This window comes from Magallana gigas, chromosome 7 (assembly GCF_963853765.1).
Source record: "Magallana gigas chromosome 7, xbMagGiga1.1, whole genome shotgun sequence".
In the NCBI taxonomy this organism is placed as follows: domain Eukaryota; kingdom Metazoa; phylum Mollusca; class Bivalvia; order Ostreida; family Ostreidae; genus Magallana; species Magallana gigas.
Genome location: NC_088859.1, coordinates 51,049,898 through 51,074,515, shown reverse-complemented (window position 1 = coordinate 51,074,515; position 24,618 = coordinate 51,049,898). Strand labels below are relative to the sequence as shown.

General features: G+C 31.0%; 1 protein-coding gene and 1 long non-coding RNA gene across 2 annotated transcripts; both read right to left on the bottom strand.

Annotated features, from left to right (window-relative positions):
- Positions 1-1,842: 1,842 nt before the first annotated feature.
- LOC117690147 (uncharacterized) lies at positions 1,843-5,867 on the bottom strand. Its single transcript, XR_010708040.1, has 8 exons — positions 5,405-5,867; positions 4,648-4,722; positions 4,257-4,401; positions 3,933-4,025; positions 3,429-3,561; positions 2,865-2,925; positions 2,583-2,674; positions 1,843-2,315 (listed from the first exon to the last, which is right to left on the bottom strand). It is a non-coding gene; the product is annotated as an uncharacterized lncRNA (long non-coding RNA).
- Positions 5,868-6,605: 738 nt separating this feature from the next.
- LOC105323158 (uncharacterized) lies at positions 6,606-23,535 on the bottom strand. The gene is made up of 9 exons (XM_066065876.1): positions 23,399-23,535; positions 18,751-18,851; positions 18,025-18,213; positions 17,818-17,936; positions 13,141-13,315; positions 12,992-13,057; positions 7,320-7,433; positions 7,106-7,216; positions 6,606-6,703 (listed from the first exon to the last, which is right to left on the bottom strand). The coding sequence occupies exons 2-9, from the start codon at positions 18,839-18,841 to the stop codon at positions 6,606-6,608; spliced, it is 963 nt and encodes a 320-aa protein (XP_065921948.1). The 5' UTR covers positions 18,842-18,851; positions 23,399-23,535.
- Between the last annotated feature and the right edge of the window lie 1,083 nt (positions 23,536-24,618).

Sequence of the window (24,618 nt, the reverse complement as noted above, 5' to 3'; positions counted from 1 at the left end):
ATTGTCGAACCCGACATTGATGCTTGTTCATTGCTTGTAGACTGTTGGTCGCCTCTTTGTTGCAAGGCTTGATTATCATTGTTCTCTGGATTTATATCTATTTGGGCAGCCGACGCAGACTGTGACTGGGATGTTTGATGTCTTCAAAAGAAATCATCCATATATTTATTTACATTTAATATAAACATTTTAAGCTTGATGATTTTAGTTTAAGTTGAAACATTTAAAGAAAGCTGTGATTAATAATCTACAAAATTCGCCAGCTGTCAAGTTAGAGAAATTTAATTTTAAGTACTTTATAAGTCTACGCTTACCACTGTCTATTTCCTAAAATAAGATTTTAGTGTTCACTGTCATTCAAACTAGACACATATAACAGCGTGTAAAGCTTTAAAAGCTGTTTTTCGTGTGAGGGATATCGCCCATGGGTTTTCATTTTTTACTTTTTTGTTGTTTTAAGATAATGAAGTCAAACTTTCTATCATGTCGAATGTGTGTGTGTGTGTGTGTGTGTGTGTGTGTGTGTGTGTGTGTGTGGCTTGTGAGCAAGTTTCAAAGAAAACCATTGCACGGACTTATTTATGTCAATTAGTTACATTCTTTTATATACTTTTAAAACTATCGTAAAAATAACACAATTTTAAACAAAACAAATTATGTACGACTTGAAAAAAAACTACTGTAAAACTAAAGTCAAAGTAAGCAGTTCAAATATTTGGGATTTGGATCTACCTAAATAGGTTAAAAAAACACTTTTCGTAGTAATAAGGTTAGTAGAATATCAAAAGTAAAAAGGTGAAGCGGGCTAGAGATTAAAGGAATCCGATTTACATCGAAAGAAGCAACCGAATACCTGGCAATTTTCCCCGTTTAACTTGAATGTAACTAGTACCTAGTCCAAGAATCAGAAAATACTTTGACAATCATTGCACATTTACAAATGTATCACCGAAAAATCGTTTCATATCAATAGCTCAATATCTATTACGTTGGGTTGACATACAGCATGCCAACTCTCATTTCCCACCAGGGCAGACGATCTTCGATTCAGCTACGTTTTATTATGATACATGGTGTATATATATTTGCTTCCACGATTTCGTTTTGTATGCTTTTAAAATAATGTGTATATCGCTAAATAAAGTTTTATATGTTTTTTTGTTTCTGCTAGAAATAAGAAAAACTTTACAAACACGTAAATTCCCCCTTCAACGTATACCACCAAAAAGCTTGTTAATCAGGGTAAAAAAAAAGATATGATTTCCAAGTGCTTTCAAGGAGATGAATATTTGGGTCTTTACTCTGATTTAAGTTATAGACATGTATACTTGATATATGCCCTTATTTTCCACAAAACAATTCGGTCTCCTCGATTACATTTACATGACTGAATATTCCTTAATTTTACATTCCCAACTAAATAATTCATGTCGCGAGGGGATGCTTCGCTTTGCGGGAGTTTTTGAATTTGACACTATTTTAAAGCGGACGTCAAGAGCATGTTTATTGCCGTTTTTGAAGAGACTATAGGCATTATAGATATATTTTATTAGTAAAAAATGGACAATATTCCGATATTTGTATCTCATTTCCTTCATATTACATAGAAATTTACTGTTAAAATCTTGGTTTTTCATTGTGTTTAGCAAAATGTGTACCCCCGGAACACCCCATGAAACAAAGATATTGCAGTGAAGCATGCGCGCATCCTTGAAAGAATTCATATCCTGAATTTCATAATTCTGTAGGCATATCTCATTTACTTTAAGGAATGAATTCAATATTTTTGTTTTGTTTAATATGATTTAAAATGGTTTGGGCAGTTTATACAGGAAAAATGTCCACATGTGTGCAACATGTGTTTAACATATATTTTACATATATATTTTACACGTGTAAAACACATAAAAAGAGCACACATATATAAAGTGTTTAATTCCACACATGTTTAACATGTGTTTAATATGTGTCAAACATGTGTGAAATTAAACATAGCATATTTTATATGTGTAAAACACATATTCTATATGTGTAATATATGTGTTGCATTTTATATATGAAATTTATATATAATTTTTTGTTAGCAATTGTCAATAATAAAGGTACATCTTTACTTAAGCTTTCATTTAAAATATATTACGTACAGTGTGCTTCATATTGCAAACTATTCCTTGATATCAATGTATAGATCATCAGTATATTATTGCAGATGCACACCAGGCATATAAAAAAATAATAACAAAAACTTCATTAATTTGTTCTCAGGAGTTTATTCTTCATTGCCATGTAACAATTCATTTCTCTCTTCCTTGTTCCTGTAAAAAAAAGAAAAATGACACAATCATACATAATTATGTATTGTTTCTATTTCATTTTTAATGTTCTACACCATTAGTTATTGTTTGCTATGTCTCTGTTTTACAGTATACATGTACACTCGTTACACTATCCAATGATATTACATTATATAGATTCAATACTAAAATTCATACAGAAATATATTAGATAAGTACCTGGTAATCTAGGTCAGAATATGTATTAATATTGTAAAAGAGTGAAATCACAACAATTTTTTAACTTACCGCTTGGTAACCTTTAATTCTTCTTTCTTCTTTTTCCTGCAGAAGCTCCCAGATGTTTCGTCTGTTGTCTTTTTTTATTGATACATAGAACTCTGGTGACAGAAAAAAATCTCAAGTTAATATATAGTCATGGTATATTTCATAGATTGAAGATATAAATTAAGTTGTCATGTGAGAATCAAATTTTCATTTCAATTTAAATATATGTATTTCTCTAACAGAACTTACAAACATGTAGTTATTACTATACAATCGTGTATATAATATAATTATAATTCTCACCTTTAAACTCTGGCCAGAACTTCTATCATTCGGTAAACTTTTTCGTAGTTAAGAATAACCTCTGAATTAAAGAAATGAAGAAAAAATAATCAAAATTCTTTTATAAAGTATCATTCAATAAATAGTTATATATATTTATACACATGTACATGATGCACTTTATTTGTACATAATTATGTCCAAAGAAGGGACTGGTTGCATGTTAAGTTCAATTGTTTGAGTTGTTAGCCAATACATGTAGTATACTGTGGAATCATTTAAATTCGTGGGGGCCAATTTTTGTGGATTATGACTTTTTTGCTCTTTGTGGGGATGTAATTTCGTGGATGCGTAGCCTACTGTTTCAGTAACAAAGATAACTGTTTCTAAAATTGTTTTCGTTGAGGATTTAAATTAGTGGGAGAGGGCTACCCACGAATTCCTCGAAAATTGAGACACCACGAATTTTAATGATTCCACGGTATATACATTAGATCTGACACTTTTAAGATGCCTTAATAGTATTGTTGATTTTTATCAATATATAAGTATATCATACACATGATATTACAAAGTCAGACTTACAAGTGCTAATGTCATCTACTTCCTCCTCATGTCCACAGAACTCTTTCCTGGTGGAGTGAATTGCCTGTACAAATAATTGCACAGCCATCCAGGGGGAGAGGGTCTCAAATTAGTCCATTGTAGAGCGGAACAGCTAAGAAAAATAAACATCAGACTTTCAATATTAAAACTAAAAAACAAATATTTGTTTAAATCAGTCACTGTATACACATGTAAGAAAAGTCATTGTTGTACATCCTAGAATTACCATTATTAAAACTATAAAAACTGAAATATCCAGATTTTCAGAATTATATTGCTGTTTTGCAAGTACATGTACATGTTATATAATAATTAATTGTTACAAGTGCTTTTGATTGCTAAAAACTAACAGCAACTTTAAGAAGTCTGAGATAATTAAGTAACTAATAATACAAACATGCAGCCATCAGTGGATACCAAGCAGCTTTAACAGAATTCTGATACTGCATGCACATATTTTTGCAACAGAACTGACAAACTAACCAAAAAAACTAGCCATCTCTATGTCGATCTAACTTCAACTTCCTTCTTTTCAGTGCATTGACCTTAGCAATTCATGTGTGGAGTGGGTTCTTTCTAAAACATAGTTATACCAACTTAATACAATCATCAGAGGTTTTTAAATCAGCATAAAATAAATATTTAATTTTGAGGAGAAAAACAGACATATTATGATAATATTTTTATAATTAAACCTGAAATATTTGTAAAAGTTAGATTTTCAACTCTTAAAAATTACAGTACACTATACAGAAATTCTTAATATTAACAATACAGTCAGAACTCTACGTATTTAGATTTAATTACCATGATTTGTCACTTTTATACCAGCTGCAGTGTAGAACTGTCTATGAAATCAAGAAGAATGTCTGGATCTTGAAAAATTCATTACCCTATGTCTTCGGAGTTCCTGACCGACCAATATTGGTAGCCTTTGTACTATAGCCATTTTCTACAAAAAAGAAAAGAATTTACACACAATAGTTGTATATATCAAAATAAGTTGCATATCATAGTACATTGCAGGTATATTATTGCATGTTTAATAATAATAAAAAACACTTAAAACATGACATTTAGAATTAATATGAAAATTTCATTGATTTTCTTTTACAAAATTTAAATCATGAATACTTTCAAAAGAAAGTCAAGAATCAGTTTTGAAGATAAAAAACTGAATTTTACTTATAATACTTACAACTGCATAAACAGTTTAAAGAGACATATCCCTGCTATCCACTGCGTTAGTTTATTTATGTCTTCTGTGACCTGTCTAAAAATAAAGTGTGTTGATTAGCATACTCACTTAAGTAACCGACTGAACATTTTAGCAAGTTGTTGCATAATAAATAACATTTTAAACAATCAATTTAATTTTCAGTTTTGATATATCAACAACAACAACAACAACAACAACAAAATTATATAAAACTTTCGACTTGCTGCTTTTAAGTTTTATGCTACTCGTTACTTTGTAACGAGCTTTACTCTAGTTTATTCTACTTTCACTTTTCAAGATTGAAATGTGTCTGATCTAAATAAAAATACATTTGATAAACATTTATTTAATGTTCGCTTAATTTTCAAGCATTGTTCTGTCTATAAATCTGCTTTTTTTCAGCTACAACTGCTTAATTGTAGCTTTGTGGAAAACGTTTACCGACAGACCTACCGTTTACCTACATATAGCAGATGTAGTATATACCTTTATGTGTATTATATACATTAAATCACCGTATTTGCCTTTATAGTTCATCTAAAAACTTTCATCAATTTCACCTAAGTAGATTGGATAAGCATCGATCGTTGACAATACATGTTTCTTGTTTTGAACCCGAATTTTCCCGAAGAACACAAGCTACTTGACGTGTTGTAAAATGACTAGGTTGCTACCAGCAATATTTGTATAATTTTACAATACAAATAAATGAATAAGAATGATTGACAAACCTTACCTTTAGCCTCAAATCGAATATCTGTAAATGATTGATCAACATCTTCTGCTTCCGTGACGTAAAAAATGACGTATGATTGCAAACGACAAAATTAAAGCCAATCGAGATTTTAATCCGGAATTGGTTAACTAATAAATATTGTGTAAGTTACTCTGCAAAAGTTTGTTAGATAAATTTTATTCTTACAAATATTTGCTAATAAATGCATAAATATAGGTGAAAGTCATGAAAATAAATAATAAATTCAACATTTTTTTTTTCGTGTTTATGTTCTTTGAAACATGTATTGAACATATATTATTTTATATATGTGTTAAACATATGTAAAATATATATGTTACACACGTGTATAATATATGTGTTCAACATATAAATTTTAAAACATGTGTTGTACACATGCATTATATGTGCAAAACATGTGTAAAATTATACACATATTTTACACATGTGGACATTTTTCCTGTGTACGCTTTATAAACCGCGAGGTGGTTTATTAAAAAGCATAAACTGTTCCAAATCATTTTACAACGTATAAAACTGAAAAATATTGAATAACTCATTATTATAAAAATTGATTATAAAAAATGGCAAATTGCTACAACCCAGGTTACACGAATATAACTTGGATTGATGGTTCATTCCTTATAATTCAAACGTTACGTCAGGTGAATTGGTATTGCATTGTGACGTGTCCTGTGACGTGCAAACTTGGTTAAACTTGGTTAAACAAATTAACTTAAATTTTTCTATCCATTCAAACGCCATGTAACAACCAGAATTAAATTATTAAGAAATAAACAGCAAGTTAAAAAGTTTACCGGGATATGAACTTGGTTGGTCACGTGATCATATCCCGTGAAGATCAGAAGCTTTGATCAATTTCTACATTGTTGTTTTTTAGTTTTATTTACGTTTAAGAAAGGCAAATCGTTCAGAATTGTTAAACTAACTTTTTAATGCATGCAAAAATGCACCAGTCAAATGTTTAGTGTAGGGTTATCATTGTGACGTCAAACATTTTACACAGAAATTGAACATCTTTGCTAATTCTATGGGCTCATATAAGGAAACTTATATGCAAATGTAAATATATAATTATAAAGTAAAATGAAAGTTTTTTCTAATGAAAATAAAAAGTAGTTTTCTAAATTCAAATGTATAAAGAAAAAATGACAATACATGTCAAAATCTGTATCACATCTCATATCAACCCTCGACCAACATCAGCCCTCTGGCCTTCACCATCGACCCCTAAGCTGATATTTGAGCGGTAATATGGAATGTGATACAGATTTTTCCCTATACATTCCAAAATCCATATGGGAAAAAAAGAAGAATAATAATATAGAAGAGCAGCGTAATGTTATACCTGTTCTTAGAATGTATTACTATTGATAATGACACTCCTGTGATCAAAAGAACAGAGAATACTACTGCCATAACAATTGCAACTTGGTCATAAGGTGTCAAACCTGAGGAAAAAAATATTTTTAAATGCAAACAAAATATTCTATTGCCACGCCTTTATTTCCTAATTTCGTTTCTTATGCCATGTTATTCATGAAATTGGTAACAAAACCCAACTACTTTCAGTATTGTAACAGATATAATCGGTCCAATTATTATAAGTTTCTTTAAAAAATCTCAATAACTGTTTGGCAAAACAGTGTTACCTTCTTTCGCCTTCACAATGTTACCTACCTTCACAAATGTATGGAAGTATATTGTCACACGGTTTTAAAACGTTTTCATATTTCTTATTATTCAATCCCTTCTTCACACTAACACAGTTCGTAATTGTCTGACCAGTTTCTAAAACAAAAACAAAAAACATGAACCGATGTTTGTTTTCATCAAGATATTTTTCAGGTGATTGACATATTGCAAGAGTTGGAGTGTCAGTAAGATTGCTTACTTGCTTTAGTCCATCGCATGAGATGCCGGCGTACAAAAGACGTCCACTGTATCCTGCCACCATCACTCGATGGTCCCTCTATGATTGCCTTCGACCATTTACGCATCGAGCTGTCTGTAAAATTTAGGTTGAAAATAAGTCTTGAGCGAATTATTTTATGGCACCTGTCAGAGGAAAGCTATCTCTTCTAAGAAACATATAGGAAATCAATTTTTGTACACGACGACAATAATTCAATTTCACTCCAATTAAGGCTCTTTCACGGCCCTTTTCACAAAATTTGGCGAATTTTTTTTTAAAAAACCATGATATTTTTGTCATTTTAGTAGAAAAAAAAACATTCTTGTTAAAAAAATTTCACAATGAAAATTGCAGCTCATATTGCTTTAAGAAAACATTGAGCGATTGCTTGAACAAACAAAATATTTTCACCAAAGATGTATCTATCAGTACTAATAAGTGACGAAAAGTTCATTCTTGTTCAAAGTGTCGCTCTATATTTCTCATTCGTAAAAAGATAAGAAAAATGTCAATAACTGAATGATTTTGATTGAATTCTTAAAACAGCGTCACTTCTGACGTCATATGATGCCACTTGAGGTGACCTCAAGTGGGGTTTCTTTGGATTCACGTGTTGCGACAATAGAAAAAAGGTTAGGATCAAGGATCTGATTTTAATCAGATTGTATGTTTTATAGAATATTTTTAGACAAGTCAAAGCTATACGTATTTATTTCATGAACAACTGTATTTTTTAAACATGTTTATATTTTACAAACCAATGTAAAATGTTTTGTAAAGAGTCAATCGATGCATGTAAGTTTCAATAAATTAAAAAAATAATGTACTTTAATGATGCTGTATTAGGCTGAGTAAAATTTTGAACAGCAATGTTAAAAAGTTTACCGTGTTACGAACTTAGGTGGCCACGTGCTTAAATCTTGTGAAGCCTGAAGGGTTTCTCAGAAGATTTGATTACGTACCAACTTAAAAAAGAAACTTTTAAAATTCAAAACACTCTATCGAAGCCTCGCCCTATCCCCGGGGATCATGACTAAAGTCAATTACAATTAACTTTGTAGGTCATAAAACGTTGGAGGGGGAGGGGTATGGAAAACGTTATACATGTAATTCCCAACTATGTGTTGCAGCATTATATTAAACGCACATAAAATGATATCAATTTCGGTTGAGTAAAATTTTCATATTTTGCCGTTTATCGTATGGTATTCGTACACCGTGTAGCGTGTGCCTGTCACGGACTAGGTTAATTGTCTTGAGCATCGACAGCATCGCTCTCTCTCTCTCTTTCTCTCTCTCTCTCTCTCGTTTAGTTTATATTGAAGGTCTTTTATAAGCGTAGAGTGCTTTCCCGTCAATGAGATGGTTTCACACCTTTGTGCAAAACAGTTGGGGCTAAAGTCAAATACAATTTACTTTGACGATCTTAAAACGTTGAGGAGGTGGAGGGGGCGGTTACGAAAAACGTTATTTGCAGCCGATACTTTATTTGTGTTGTAGCCTCATATTGAACACACATTAAATTAGTTGTGAAAATTTTCGTTTCATGCCGTTGACCGTAGGTAATTGGTTCTCCAAGTAGCATGTGCCTGTCACGGACTAGGTTGATTGCCTTGAGCATCGTGAGACTGCCGTAAAACGAGCTACAAATTGATATAGATTAAAAACAGATTTTGTAGTCGAAAATTTTTAGAATCATGAAAAAATCGAAAAACATTTTATAGTTCTTACCATCTCCTTCATCTAGATTATATTAGAAAATGGTTAAATATTTTTTTTAAATAAAAGCTTTATCCACAGTTACATGAAAATTATTACTGTTGCAGATGATTCTTTAATGAGAATTTCTAAAAAATAATTGATAAGGAGTTTTGAAAACATGCATTAAATACGTAACCATTTTATGAGAACTCAAACAATTCGACAGACATGGCAAGTATAGAATGACCCTTAGTGTAAGGTGGCAGTCTCATTGTCAAATAGCGTACAGGAAAAAATCTCCGATCATCTTGTTCAATGGTAGGTCACGCCGCCGCGGTTTAAACATGGTTGCAGCTAGGACCGCGATGAATTAACTGAATTATGAATGAATGATGAATTTATTGCGATGAATTAACGCGGAAAGAATAACCGCAGAGGAACGCGGTTAAATACGGGATCTGTGTAGACGGTACTGTACCTCCTGAGGATGCTTCAACAAGAGTTTCAGCTTTTCAGCTTTTCAGCAAATAATGTCTAAGGAGAGGTTTTTTTTTTTCAAAATGCTAACTAATATGCATTAATTAAAAATTATCTACCATTGGAAGATATCTTGGTCCTTCATTTAATCAAGCTTTAATTCCATTTACCCAAAAATGCTTTTGACCAAGTTTAGTTAAAATTGACAGACGTCGTATAAAAGGTGATCAGAAAAGTTTTCTTGAACTTTCAGCTCTGGCTCCGATTTAACCCAAAACAATTAAGTTTTTACCTAAGTTTAATCTCAAATCCTGAGAATTTACTCAGCTGAAATTTTTCTCAAATTGCATTTCACAAATCAAACTTAGTCATTTCTCAGCTGAGTTGAATTTTGTACTTAGCATAGTCAAGAATTTTCATTGTCACAAGTGGTCTCTTTTAACATCTCCTGTTTTTTTATTTATTCTTTTATAATAAAAACAATCGTCTGCTTATGTTTTCAACATAAGAGAATCGGATTAAATTAATAAGACTCATAAAATTTTAATCAGTCATGAAATGTACACTTTGTTTTGCTAAGTATAGATGACATATCTACATGATCTTATGTATTATATAACAAACAAAAGACTAATTAAATACATTATGGTTACCTTAAAACCATTAGAAAGTAGAATATTCCATTTAACACAAACAAATGAATTAGTTCCCTTTGTTTACATTTTTGTCAAGGGAGATAACTCTGTCTTAAGTTTTTTCTCAAATTGAGTTAAGGAAGGAGTCTTCTTGTTATCAAACATACTTCTTATAATAAGAAATTCATGAAATTTTGACACAGTCAAACGGATCATAAAACCAAATGATTCTGTCAGTTTAATCAAATTTGACCTCCTTGTTTTTGCATAAAGGTCAGGTCAAGGTCACTACCTTCTTTCCCAACTTAAAGGATGATAAAAATAATGTAGTTGTTTGCAGTTATGCAGATATCTGTTTCAGATATGAAGATTCTCTTCTTCAGTGAAATGATAGAGTATCAGAATGTCTATCAGCTTCTAGAACTAAATTGGAATAGATATTTAAACTAAAAGTGATACCGGTATTGCTTAGCCCGCATTTCCTCTAATTTTATTGAATTTTGAAGATATTATGATTATTTTTCTATGCTTCCAATAATAAGATATATTTGGTTTTTACGTATTATGAAGACTTTATATAAAGATATAAATTGGGAGAAAAGCTAATTTATTGACCATTTAATAAGAGAGAAAACTGATTATAGTTATTTTTTTCACACAAATCAATATACAAAATATTGTAAAGAATAGCGCATTAAAAAGCTTGTAAAAATTTATTTTGATAGGCAAATCATGTTTTAAAGGGGCATGGTCACGATTTTGGTCAAACTTTATTTTTCTGCTTTTATTATTTACAATGCTTTAGAAATGCATTTCTAATGATCAAATGAAATTTGGGTGCCAGTCGATGAGTTTTAAGCAAGATACAGGGCTCACAATTCTTCGTCATGTAAACAAGGCTCGTGTCCTGTTTTTGTTTACATAGGTTCAATATACCGGTAAAAAATCTTTTTCAAGCAGATTTGTCTATCTTCTTAATCATTTTAAGCATAAATAAACAAATCCTAACGATTAACACATTTATTTGAGGTCTAAAACTGGAACTTTCACTTCAACATTCAAAATGTAAACAAACGTTTTGTTTATAAGCGAAGAATTGTAAGCTCTGTAACTCGCTTATAACTCGGCAAATGACACTCAAATTTTGGTTGCCTATTAAAAATGCCTTACTGAAGCATTGTCAACATTAAAATTGAAAAGAAAAATGACCAAAATTGTGACCATGCCCCTTTAAAACATATTCTGAAAGCCAAGTATCATATCATTAGTTCACATTAGTTAAAAAAATCCAACATAAATGTTATTGCTTTAAAAATGCTAAAACAGACTCATTAATCTACAGCAATTTTGGATTGCGGAACATGTGCTTTTTTCCTACGCCAATATTCCGCCAAAAAATATAGTCCTTGTTAGATTCTAAACATCGATTACTTTTTCTATGCCAAGTTGTATGATAGTAAAAAAGAAAGAAAAATATACTATTTTAATTTCCTTTCATCTTGAATTAATGTAGAATTAATCAAATTTACGTTTGACAAGTCGAAAACCAGAAAAGACTCCTTCCCTAAAAACACGATTTTTTTGTGAAATACAAAAACTTGAGTTTTCTCAAATTTGAGAAAAAACTCAAATATTTGAGAAAAAACTTAGACTTAAGTCTGAGAATTTTTTTTGGTGAAATCGAAGCCAGGTGAACTAAGAGCAAGATAAATGTACGCTTCCGATTAAGATAGCTATCAAGATCATGATCTGGGGAGTAAAAGAATCCATCAGGTTTATAACATATTTGATATGAATTTTAAAAATTATGCTTTAAAACTATAGCTTGGTTAAATAACTGTAACGCGATAAAAAATGTGAATAAACCTGTCATTTCTAAAAAAAAATGCCGGTATAAGAAAATTCGTTACAAATATTGGAGTTGTTTGCATGTCTGACGAATAAAGTATACAGTAAGCCTACATATTCTCTAAAAAATTGAAAATAGAATGTCAAATAATGTGTCATTTCTTCATAATGAAAGGATTGAACAAAAATTATCATATCATTTTTGACGACATAATGAAATGGCACCAAAAAGACAATCTAAAATCCTTATCTTTAACTTGACCTTAGCTTTATAGTGACCTACTTAAAATAATCAAAATACTGAAGTACTGACGGGAGTTGATTTTATCGATTATCATTTATTTAAAATCAACGATATGTGATTTTGCATGGCAAGAAGTATCAGTAATCGAAATATTTCTGAGAAATTGTATTGATTCAGGCAAGATTAAATTCTTGTCTTGTTCAACCAAACGTTCAGCTCTCTCCGTTTATATCCGACAAGCAAGAGAGACTCTGTTTTGTCGGATATTATCGGAGACAGCCAAGCGTCTGGTTGAACGGGACGACATTGAACTCTAGCGTAGGAATACATACGACTTTATAAAAATATCTTAACTGTTTGTACAATTTAAAATCTTACTTTTTTCATGGTATTAATAAATAAGTTTTCTTGAAAAACAGTGCATCAGAATACATAGCATCGAATTTATCGATTATTTTCAAGAACTAAGTGCTGTCAGCGGTATTGATTTGATTTGTGCTTAGGTCCAAACATTCTGTCACTTTCGCTTTGCCCGAGTAAGTGCATAGGAGAGTTGATTAAAATCAACTCCAAAAAAGAATCGAAACATCAAGGTTATACTCAAGTACTAATAATGAATACATTAAAGAAATAATTTACAACGTAAGCTACAAAAACATAATACTTTTATCTGACATCTATATTAATCAATCAGGTAATTAAATTATCTCCTTCATTTTTAAAAAAAAGTCAATCTAATGACCTACCAATTGAGTCACATGGTTTGGTCATGAAGTCAGTATCGGTATTTACCAGACATTCGTCCAAATTGTCTACAATTGAAATAAATTAACACTTTACAAAAAAGAATATATCAGATTAAATTCTTATCACCAAGTGTATATAATTTTAAAACCTGTTATCTTGAGGGTGCCGTCAAATAGCATGTACATTGCAAAATGGTATATCTTGTCGGAATTGTCATGTGTATATCCAATCACGTCATTTTCAAAGGAAATAGATGTTATCAATTCACAGGTTCCATTCAATCGTCCTTTTTCCAAATCAAGGGTACAGAAGCAATGAGTGTCCTGTAAAATTCAAATTATATATATATATATATATATATATATATATATATATATATATATATATATATATATATATATATATATATATATACACACACCAACAACACTAAACATCTTTAAAGTAGTACACAATTATTGCATATTTTTAAATATAAAAAAATTATTTATCATGGAGCACAACACTAAACATCTTTAAAGTAGTACACAATTATTGCATATTTTTAAATATAAAAAAATTATTTATCATGGAGCCTCCCCCCTACTTTTGGGGGGAGTATGTAAGTATTAATTAAGGAAATTAAGAGTGAAATTGAAGTTACAGATATATACCACGCCAGCTCCCGTCCTCCCCCACGGATAAGGATATAGAAAATTTTCAATGTCCCCTTTATTTTTTGTTTTTTTTTTGTTTGCTTGTCAAGATTTTTTGGATGAGTCTGAGATGTGATTTCAGGCAGGTAGCATCGTTTTTGAATTGGGGGGGGGGGGTCAAAAACGATGTTACCTGCCCGAAAGTACATCAATATTGCCCGATTATTCATTTTAATATTGATTTCGGACTTATAACAATCAAAATAGCATGCACATTTTAACAAACAATCGCGGGATTATTAACGGATCAAGGCGAAAGTCAAAAATGGCCGCATGATGAAGTTTGTCTCGTAATTTCTTTGAAAATACGATAATGGAATTTTATTTTACACTTATTTACATCCTTTGTCAAGGTATGTTAAAGTTTCTTTCAGTTTTAATAATGATTCAGTGTCAGTATAACAATTTAATTAAGCTATTTGGAGTTAAATTGCTGACTATAGCGCTCGAAAGAAAGGTGTTCTTTATTGGACAAGATATTAAGACCAGGGGCGTAATTACTTCCGAAATTATTACTTCATTATTACTTGATTGCATTTTTTAAACAAGGTTTAAATTGCTGAATTGTGAGTTTTGTCATTTTTTAAAAGATAAGTAACAATTAAGGCATATTTTGAACATTAGTTTCTTTTTGATAGTCTCATGCATGATTCTTTGACCACTGATTGACGGACTATATCCGTGTATTAGCTAATGAATGCTTATTTTATACATGCAGTCTAATTTAATTTCTGTTTTAGCTGTTAATAATTGTGTAGCTAATTATACACAAATCAATTTACTAGTCTAGAGGTGTGAAACCTCTTTGTTCACCAGACTCGTGTACCATGTGTATACGTACCCCAGACACACACGTGTCTGGAGCAGTAACTTCGTTAGTTTACCAGTGACATCGTCTCGGGTCAATCGTGTGTGAAGGGAGATTATGTAATCAACAACTGAATAATGAACATCAATCTGTCCATGCAAGCATTTAAAATATCGTAATCATCGGTAAAAAAAGGCGACGAGAATAGCCAAAATCCTTTAAAAAGAAACTTGATTGTAACAAAATAATTACGGATACAAATTTCTAAAGCTACAATACTTTAAATAACTAGATACGTCAAAACATCAGAGCTATATCAATTTTTTAAATTTTTAACTGCAAAATCGAATTTATTTTGTAATGCTTTTTAAGGTACTTCCCTTCATGTTGATCTCGTAACCTCTCTTCCGCATGTTGAATAGGCAAATTAATAAAATAATGTTAAATATGTCGCCTTGATTATAGTTATATTATGTAAGTACAACAAATGATTTTCTATAATATCAAACTGCTAGCATTCATGCCGTAAATACTCCATTTCATAGAGCTTTATTTGTGATGCTGAATTAGTAAATATATTATTCACCATTTCGTATATATTTGCTTTGTATATCTGTTTATATTTTGTATTCATGTCGTTTTGTATGTACATGTATATTCAGAAGGTCATTGTGTACACAGCACACAATTCAATGTTTTTGTCTAGATTTTTCACAGGGGCCAAGCCCGTTTTAACATTAATTTCAATGTAACCATAAATAAAGAAAGGGGTCGAACTCTGACCCGGATAAAAATTACCAGCTCGCTTCAAAAGCCTAATAAATCAATTAATTTTTAAAACACTCGCAATATGCATGAGATATACGTCATTATTCTCTCGGAGTCGCCAATTTATTTTTACTAGAACATTTACCGGTCCAGGGCTCACGATGGGATTTTGCATATGACAACAGCAGTATTGCAACAAGTCGAGAAACATTCGCCCCAATTGTTTAAAATTTCACATCAAACGCACGCTAATTACATCCTTAAAGTCCGATAAAATTCTTTAAATACTCTCCAAACTGAACTTTTATTCTGCAGCCACATCAACTTCTGACCAGTCCGGCCATTGTGATAGCTAATGTTTAACTCAATTTCATTGGTTGATATTCCTGATGGTCCAATCAGAATCAGTCTTTCTCGAAGACGTCAAAATGGCTGGCCCTGTCAGAAGTCAATGTTGTTGCAGAATAAAAGTTAAGAATGGAGAGTATTTAGGGAATTTTATCGGAGTTTTTGTATGTAATGAGCGTGCGTATGATGTAAGATTTTAAAAGATTAGTGCGATTGTTTCTCGACTTGTCGCAATACAACTGTTGTCATAGGCAAAATCCCATCGTGATACCTGGACCGGTAATTGAATTGGCGACTCCGAGAGAATAATGACCGTCATTACCTTTTCCAACTCCTTCCATAATTCCATTTGATTCACAGTGAACATATCTAGTTCCAAAATGTTATTTTTGGACTCTCTGAAATGTCATCTATGTAATTCTTTATAATTCATTAATTTTATAATTCTTTATATGAAACAATATATATTTTGTTGTCTTAGGTCAAATAAGATTCCATGTTTAATTGGTTTCCTTTGTCATTTAAAACTAAAATACAATATTGAAAGATATGCTGCAGTACAAACTTGTAAATTACAATATTTTGAAAAATTATGGGATAGTTGGAAATGTATCTTTGATGCTGACATCTAATCTATTTTCATTATGACTATTTTTTCTATTTCTGTTTTGTCACTTAAACTTTCTTTTTTTTCTTTTTTCTTTTTATGTAGGCAAGTAACCACTAAATAATACATTTAGGTGTTTTTTCATAAGTGTGGGTGTGTATGTGTGTGTGACTGAATGTCTTTTCTGTATGTTTGTTCCTTGAAAAAGAAATAAATTATAAAAAAAAAAAAAAGTTAAGATGTTCTCTTTAAATATGATATTCAGTTTGATAAACAGTTACCATGGTTACGTACCGTAGGTAAATGTACTATAAACTAACTTTAATTATTTATCACTCCCGTTTGTCCGTTTATTGTCCCGATAATTTTTTTTAAATATTGTTATTAATTTAACTAGGTTTGAAAACTGACAAAAACTTGAACAATCAAATTTTGAGAAAAAACAGAACAGTTTATGAAGATATGTTTACTATTTTCTCTTTTATCTGCGTAGCTTATTTTACATATGATTAATAACTGGAAAATTCATTCCCCGTGTAAATTTTATCCCCTTTCTTTTTCAACGCAAATGCTATTTTTTCTACAGAATAATACATGAGGACCGGAAGACCTTTTTGTTCTAAAGCAACAAAAGTCTAACTTTTCATCATATTTTTATTAAATTTAGGCTGCACAAAATAAAACCATTGTCCCATTACAAAGTTCATACCATCTCTTTTTTATCTTAAATAGTTATGGTGCAAGCTAATGCATGACCGATTCGTTATACCAGCAAATAGCTATAGTATTTAACAAGCATAGCTTTTTGTTTAAAATCGATTAAGGTCAAGATCTAGTAAATGATTCAAGAATGTTTTTGTTGCAAGAATCATTATGACGCCATACTTGTATTGTAAAATCTTTTTTCCATTCTTTACTGCTTCAAATGAAATCTCAAATTTTGATATTATTGTACTGCCAAAAATATGTAAGCGGAAAACAAAATCTGAAAACTTTTATCCGAATTTCCTCTGTTTTGCTATAAATCCACTTTTGCTTGAGCATTATTCCATTATATAATAAAAAAAATATTGATGATTAATGTTTTGTCAATAATTATTCATTTCATAAATTCTTTTTGTGTTTAAAAAACTTTTACTCATGACAATGAACTTTAAAACAATCTTTATTTGACAACTCAAACCCTTAAAAAACAACGTCCTTTAAGGAAATAATGTAGAAAATAAAATTTTTTATTGACATTCTTGACATTTTCAAATCATGGGTAAAGTATGTTAAATTTGACATCATTTTAAAGATAGGGTCAAGAGCTTTTCTAATGCAGACAGAGACTGTAGGGGTTCTATATGTATTCCCTTTGTCAAGAATGGACAAACCACTGGAATTTGCATTAATTGTTACCTATTTCTTTCATATTCCATAGAAAATGAAAGAATGATTTTTCATTGTGTTGACCAAAATTAAAGCCCTGATACATCCTATCAAACAAAGCTATTAGTGAAGTATCATTGGAAGAATTTATAAATTGAATTTTATAAAATTGTATGCACCTGCCATTTACAAGATCTTGGCCTTAAGTTTGCCATTTAAAGTACTCACATTGACTCCGAAATGGCTCATGCATTGTAAGTAACAGTCCGCCACAGGACCAATAAATGCAGAGCGTGTATCCAGCTTTTTAATTTCTTCTTCGGGTACTGCTTCATAAACATAACATCCTGAAAAAGTATTTAAACATTTCTAACTTTTACCACTTAAAATTATCTACCTCTTTCTTTATTGTTTATAGTTTCTAATCACCATTACCTGAAAATTTAAACCACGGAGTGATTTCCGCTGTGGCACCTATCCAGTGAGGGCTGTCTTCCATGTCTGCAGGATACGATTCTTGTACGTTGACGACATAAGATGGAGCCCGTTCAGATCCCATCAAAGTACAGGACTGAGAAGCATACTTCCACGTCTTTCCAATTTTATCTATCCGATATTTTTTCCCTAAGAGAAAAAGATTATCCAGATATAAAATTCAGTTATAAAGCTGAAAAAACGTGTTTGTGATAAAGTTATTCTTTCTTGGCTGTTTTTAACTGATCGCATAAGTCAAAACAGGACATTCTACGAGGGTGTAAAAAGGTTCCCTCTCCCTAACTTTCAGGGAGAGGAAGAACAAATCCCTCGTCAGTACCGCCGGTATAAAAACATGAAACATTTTAGAACAGAATTATTTCACTCAATTGTGATCGTCTTACCTAACTTGTCATAGGAAAGACTTATGATAGATGTCTTTAAAAATTGCATTATGCTGTTTTTCTGGGTTTTTAAAAAAAAAGAAATACTTAGGTTGATTGCACTTTTTGAGTCAAGGTTAATTATTGACATCAGTTTTTAGGAAAATTGAATTCCATAATTATCCTCAAAAGTGAATTTATTTATCAAAGTCTCATTTTATAAACAAAATAAACAGGGATTCTACGCAGAAACCTTTTTAGCGCATTCAAACCAAATGCCTCCTCCCTGAATACAGAGACTTACCATTATTGGCCTCTCCTTTCGTATGGTGACACTGTAGGTACAAGATAAAGAGCAGTAACGCTGCATATTCGCTCACTCTGATGAAACTCATTGCGATCCTTCTGTGATTAAAAGAGCAGTTAGTACTTTAATATGAACTTAACAATTCATTTAGTTCATAACTGTTTTTCTAGTACAGTGTAAAATTGAACATTTATAAATCTGACTCAACCCCAAAAGAAGCCCATTTGTCTATTTGTCTGAACCCAGAAAATATAAATTTCATATAATTAAGCACCTTGTATAAAGTACTGATTTATTATACTGTCGATAATATTTGCTCAACTCTAGTTTTAAAGTTTTCTCTTTGGTGTAGACACATTGCTCATCAAGCATTTCAAGTCACAAGATTTCATCTTTATTGTTTTTGGCATACGTTATGGTAAATGTGTGATAAAAGAAAACAACGATGCATATAAAGAGTTTCGCTACTTTGTTTTGGGGTAACTATTTCATGTCACTGTCACCCCTTATCTAAAAATTTTGCATCATATATTCATTCTATTTGTATATTTATATCTTACAATGCCAAATAAACCATATCAAATAAAATGTTAAAAGAAGATTATTTATTTACAGCGTTAGTAAGGTACAATTTTTTTGTGGCGGAAGGCTTTCAAGACAAAAATGAACAATTTTCATAACTGATTAGTTTCAGAGTACTGTTACCTAAGGCTGCTAATTTTCAGCGCAGACTTAACTTCAAATTTGTGCATTACGGTATATTCATGTTGTTCTGAAAAAACCCATTTTTGAACAATATTTTGATATTTTTATCGATATATTTTGGCATATTTAGCTTATATTTCATAGAGGACAAAAAAATTAACCCATATTTTGCCCAAAATTAGTTTATTTCATGTCATATCTCAATATTTTGAAATATAACCCTTTACTTTTTTTTTACTTTTATTATTTATAAAAAAAGTAATTTGACTTCTCAAAATTGTTTAACAATCTTTACATTTGATGTTGAATTTATTATGATCTAGCATTTGAAACCATTTGTTAAGCAAGGTTTTCTAAACTTTGACTTGCATATTACTTTTATAGTCGCGACATGTGTTCAACTTCATACTGTAATAAAATCATAACTAAGAAATATTTTAAACTACAATATTTGTTCGATTTTTTTCAAATAATCAATTTCTATGCCAAACTTAAGCAATAATTTAAGGAAAATTATCATTTTTGTTTTGGACCCCATATTTCCAAAAAATGGCATGTGACATATGTCACGAATAAAATAAATGAACATTACAGGTCCCCATCTTTATTTCAAAGATGTTTTTTGATGATTGACATTACTAGTATTTCAGGTGCCAGCCTCCTTAAGTGTAAAAGTTAAATGAATGCATCTCTAAAACGCAAACAGGTTGTTTTACTCGATCGTGTATATATCCGGCTTGTCTGTTTCTGTTTGAATTACAATTGATCTGTTTTAAAAGAATAGGAAAAATATCAAGAGGATATAAATATACATTGAAATTCACCTGATGCGCAGTTGCATCACATACACCACATACAACCGACATCTTTTAACAGATTTAAGACATATTACCTACCCAACATAAATACATTTACAATTTTATCAATACAATATCTTGATCAGATTCAATTCCTAATTGAGAAATATTTTAAATGCATGTGCCATCAGAACACGAAAATTCACAACACAGAACCTCGTCGGTAATAGCTTAGAGTCAAATATTTTGGAAACTCTCAAGATTAAGAAATTCAATCGCATACGCATTTACTAGTGAAACGAAGTAACAAAGTTTATTTTTTTCTTCTATTTTTCTCATCTGGTACCAAACGGCATCCCTACTGCCTGCCTTTTTTAATTAAGTTCAAGCATTTACAAACATTTCAGTATATTTCTTCTAATGCATGTGACAATATAATGACAATACAAGCTGAAATAATGATTTTGAAGCAGGAAAAAGTCAAATGGGGGTGGTTAGTATCTACACTATTATCTATGCATAATTTTCATCAAAACATTTTTTCCGTGATTAACTAGCAATCATAAGAGTTAACCTCCGATCAATAGTATATCCTTCCTACACTTTCTTTTTGAGATTTAGTTACCCTTTTTGGAACCCTTTTAACTTTTTATAACCATTGTTCTGAAGAAGGAAATACCAAATGTTCAGAAAGTTAAGATATAAAATGTGTTTAGTAAAAACTTGAATAAAATTGAACTCTAGAAAATTTGCACCACACCACAAAAGGAAAAATATGAGAGGATAATCACAGATGTGATCGTTGATAAATTTATATTTACATTTCCCTTGTCTTTATTTGTGATAACACAAGGAATCAATTTTATAATGTATTGCAAATATATTTCATCAGTGACCATATTGAAATTTAATAGTACAATTGCTAAACAATATATAAATATTAATAATAAGGAATCATTCTGTGAATATTATGAGATAATCAAATACGGTCGCGATGATCAAATATAGTAACCATAATTTTTTCTGAAATATAAGTAAAATTTATTGGATTTGATGAAAACTCAAATAATGAGTTAACGTTCCTTACTCAATTCTATTTATTAACTATAAAGTACCGAATGTCGAATCTAATACATATAGTTTATCCTTGTTTTTGATAAAATCATCAAGAAATATTAAGAAACATGTTTTATTATGGTACCTCACTACACACAGACTTATACTTTTTAAGGCACAACGCCACAAGATGGCGATTTAAATGTTTTGATAAATTGTTATGTCGTTCGATTCGGTTGTGTATCGTCGTAGCTCAGTGGTTATAGTATTGGGCTTCTGAACCGCAGCTCATGAGTTCGAATCCGCCTAGAGCTTTTGTTCATGTTTACTAAATTAGATTTTCGAAAACGTAAGTTTTCATCCAAAATTGCACATTTCGTTGCTTGTTCGACTTAAATACTTCTTATCCATTTTGATATCTATCATAGTCAAGTTATTTTCTGCTGATTTGAGGAAATATTTCAAGGTGTAGTGAGCCACCTTAAATTTATCAAACATACGAAAATCTCTCCAAACCAAATAATTTTATTTCAGGAATAAGGAATATTTTTTTTTAGTATTATGAGGTGATATTTTTGGTCGGGGTGTGGGCATATCCAAGGGCTTTATTATAGATTTGATCAAGCTCCGACCGAAATTGCCTCATAACATTTAAAGAATGATTCCTTATTACTTTTATTTATATAACGTTCAGCAATTGTACGATTAAAGATTAGGTTATTATAATATTTATGAGATTTGCATTTTTTTAAGCAAACCCCTGTTTTCGCCCTAACATTAGGCCATTGGATATTGACTATACAATACAAAATCTATTCGCAGTGTTATCACAGACCAAGACACTGAAAGATGTATATATTTACAAACTGATGTTTAGTTTTATAACATATGTTTGGAGATTAATCAGTTGTTATCAATATACTACGACTTCCGCCAAACTGACTTTGCATTAGGATTTCACCTGGACATAAATGTCAGGATGTAAAAGTTTTATATGTAACGTTATAAGGACGTTCTCTGATGAGGGGCAAGCAAAACTGACCCCTATAAAAATAACTTGTAAAAACATGTTACATATATATCTATATATTAATAGAAAGATAAAATCCTGATTGTTTTAAATATTTAAGAATAATGCACATGTATCTTAATGCTAGAATTTATTTGGCACCCAAAACATGCGGAAAATAGACAAAAGGATGCCTCTAAATGCAGTACACCCATGCATTTTAGGCTCCACCTAAAAGCAGAATGCAACCAAAAGCCATTTTAACAAGTCCTTATGCATCATTTTATAGTATTTTCAGGGTACATTCGCCAGCTTTTTAAAGAGCTATGTTACCCGCTAGAAATTCTGCACGCGTAAAATCTGGATGTTTTTGGAGTTACCTCCCTTTATTTTAGAGTCTCACAAAATTAATTTTTAAAATTTATATTTTTTTTTCATGTATTCGAAAGATAATCCACTATATTATGCAATTGAGAATTTGAAAAATTAATTTTCATGTATACAGCATAAAAATAGCAGGAAAATCCCTACCCATCATGCTTTTCCCCAGAGAAAACCCCCTGGATTTTATACGAAACTGTGTTTAGCTACCAAACATTACCATTGGTGGGGGAGTAGGGTTTTATTTAAAAGTAATATACATGTACATAGCTTGTCTGTAGTGTCAACGTTTCTTAAGAGTATGGTCATTTTTCAAGCAGAACATTTTAGCTAAATTTCGATGTCAAACTGGTATATATGCAATAATGTTGTATCCCATCTGTCTATTAATATGCAAACAAGTCAGTTTCAGATGAATTTCGCGAACTAAATGTACAGACAACACTTTTGTTAATATGATAGCTTTTCCACTATAACAAGTTAAAAAATGATAATCAGTTATGTGCACAATTCTTTGATAAGCAGTCAATTTTAGTTTTTTCACATAAAGTCCTTGAATATTTTCAAACTGTTATTTTAGCAGTGAAATTTGGGGAAATCCTTTGGTATGACACGTTTTGATTATTTTACATCTTCATCATTCAGTATTCGATTTCAGAGATTTCATTATATATAGACGATTACGCAATAAACTTACCACAAAGATGACTCTGTCATTTAGATTATAATGATGATGTTGTTCCCTAAGAAAATCTCACGTATGTTAATGTATGCAGCAAGTTGGAACTCTAGATGATAGAATAGACAATAGCGTTCAAACCACTAAGTGTCAAGTGTGAAAATAGTTTATAATGTCAATTCGAGTTATAAGTAGAACGGGTGAAAATTCTGTTTAATACGGAAGAAGAGAAGGCTCTATCGAGAGTCGAGATTCAAAATAGTATTAACATTGTGTTTCTTTAATATGCGTTTTTGAAAATTGCAAATAAACAATAACAAGGTTATTACTGTTGTTTTCTTATATTAGTAATTCCGCAATTTATGATCAAACATTAAACAACAAATCGCAAAAATATAAAATTGCGGACGCCGATTTCTTTTTTATCATAGTTTCACTTTGTGTATATCTGTTCGAAAAATAAAAGCGAGGTTTTAAAATCCTTGATATGTGCTTTTAGCGATTTTACGAATATCCATTCCTTACGTTTAATCAGGAATAGAAACATACTTGTCCTAATTGTTATTGTCGATCACAGTTGCGGCCCTGTTACCAAATTATACGATAAAACATCAACAAATTAAATGCATTTTTTTAAATATGGAAAAAATGCAAAAAATCGAGAGAGAAAAATGTCAGAAACTACGCGAATAATTAAAGTTTGTCAATGAAATGGTTGACTTTCTTCCGAGCTTTAGGACAAGAGCCATGTCTTGATATCGATGGCATCTAACACTTTACGATTTGGAATCCATAAAGGAGCCGTGATTGCTCACATTGATGTTTTGACCTTCAAAGTTTTCACTTTCTTTCTCTTTCTGATAGAGTTCTAATGTCGAACATGTGTCAATTAATCCCCCAACTAAACGAGTCTTACCTTGGTTAAGGTGAAGTTTGGAAGGGATTCTGTGAGTCATAAAACCACTGAAGGAATCAGATGAGACGCTTGCCGCGCATGTCCAAATCAGTTCTTAACAGCCAATAGAGTGTTTTAAGTATCCAATCAAGCATCATAAATTATGCCCTCACTCATCATAACAATCAACATAACTGGGATGGTATTATTCTTCCTTACAAGTGGTGGGCATCTGATCCCTTCAGTGGTTATATGACTACCAAGCTTCGCCTTAACCAAGGTAAGACTCGTTTAGTTGAGGGATTCTGTTACGTCATACCATTTTGGGAATCATATGAGACTT

Bases quoted from the DNA above. Each gene is read 5' to 3' on its own strand.
- LOC105323158 (XM_066065876.1), bottom strand. From the start codon at position 18,841: ATGAGTTTCATCAGAGTGAGCGAATATGCAGCGTTACTGCTCTTTATC. The intron at 18,214-18,750 runs GTAAGTCTCTGT...TTTTTCTCTTAG, and splicing joins GAAAGGAGAGGCCAATAATG to GGAAAAAATATCGGATAGAT. The intron at 7,217-7,319 runs GTAAGCAATCTT...TTTTTGTTTTAG, and splicing joins CATGCGATGGACTAAAGCAA to AAACTGGTCAGACAATTACG.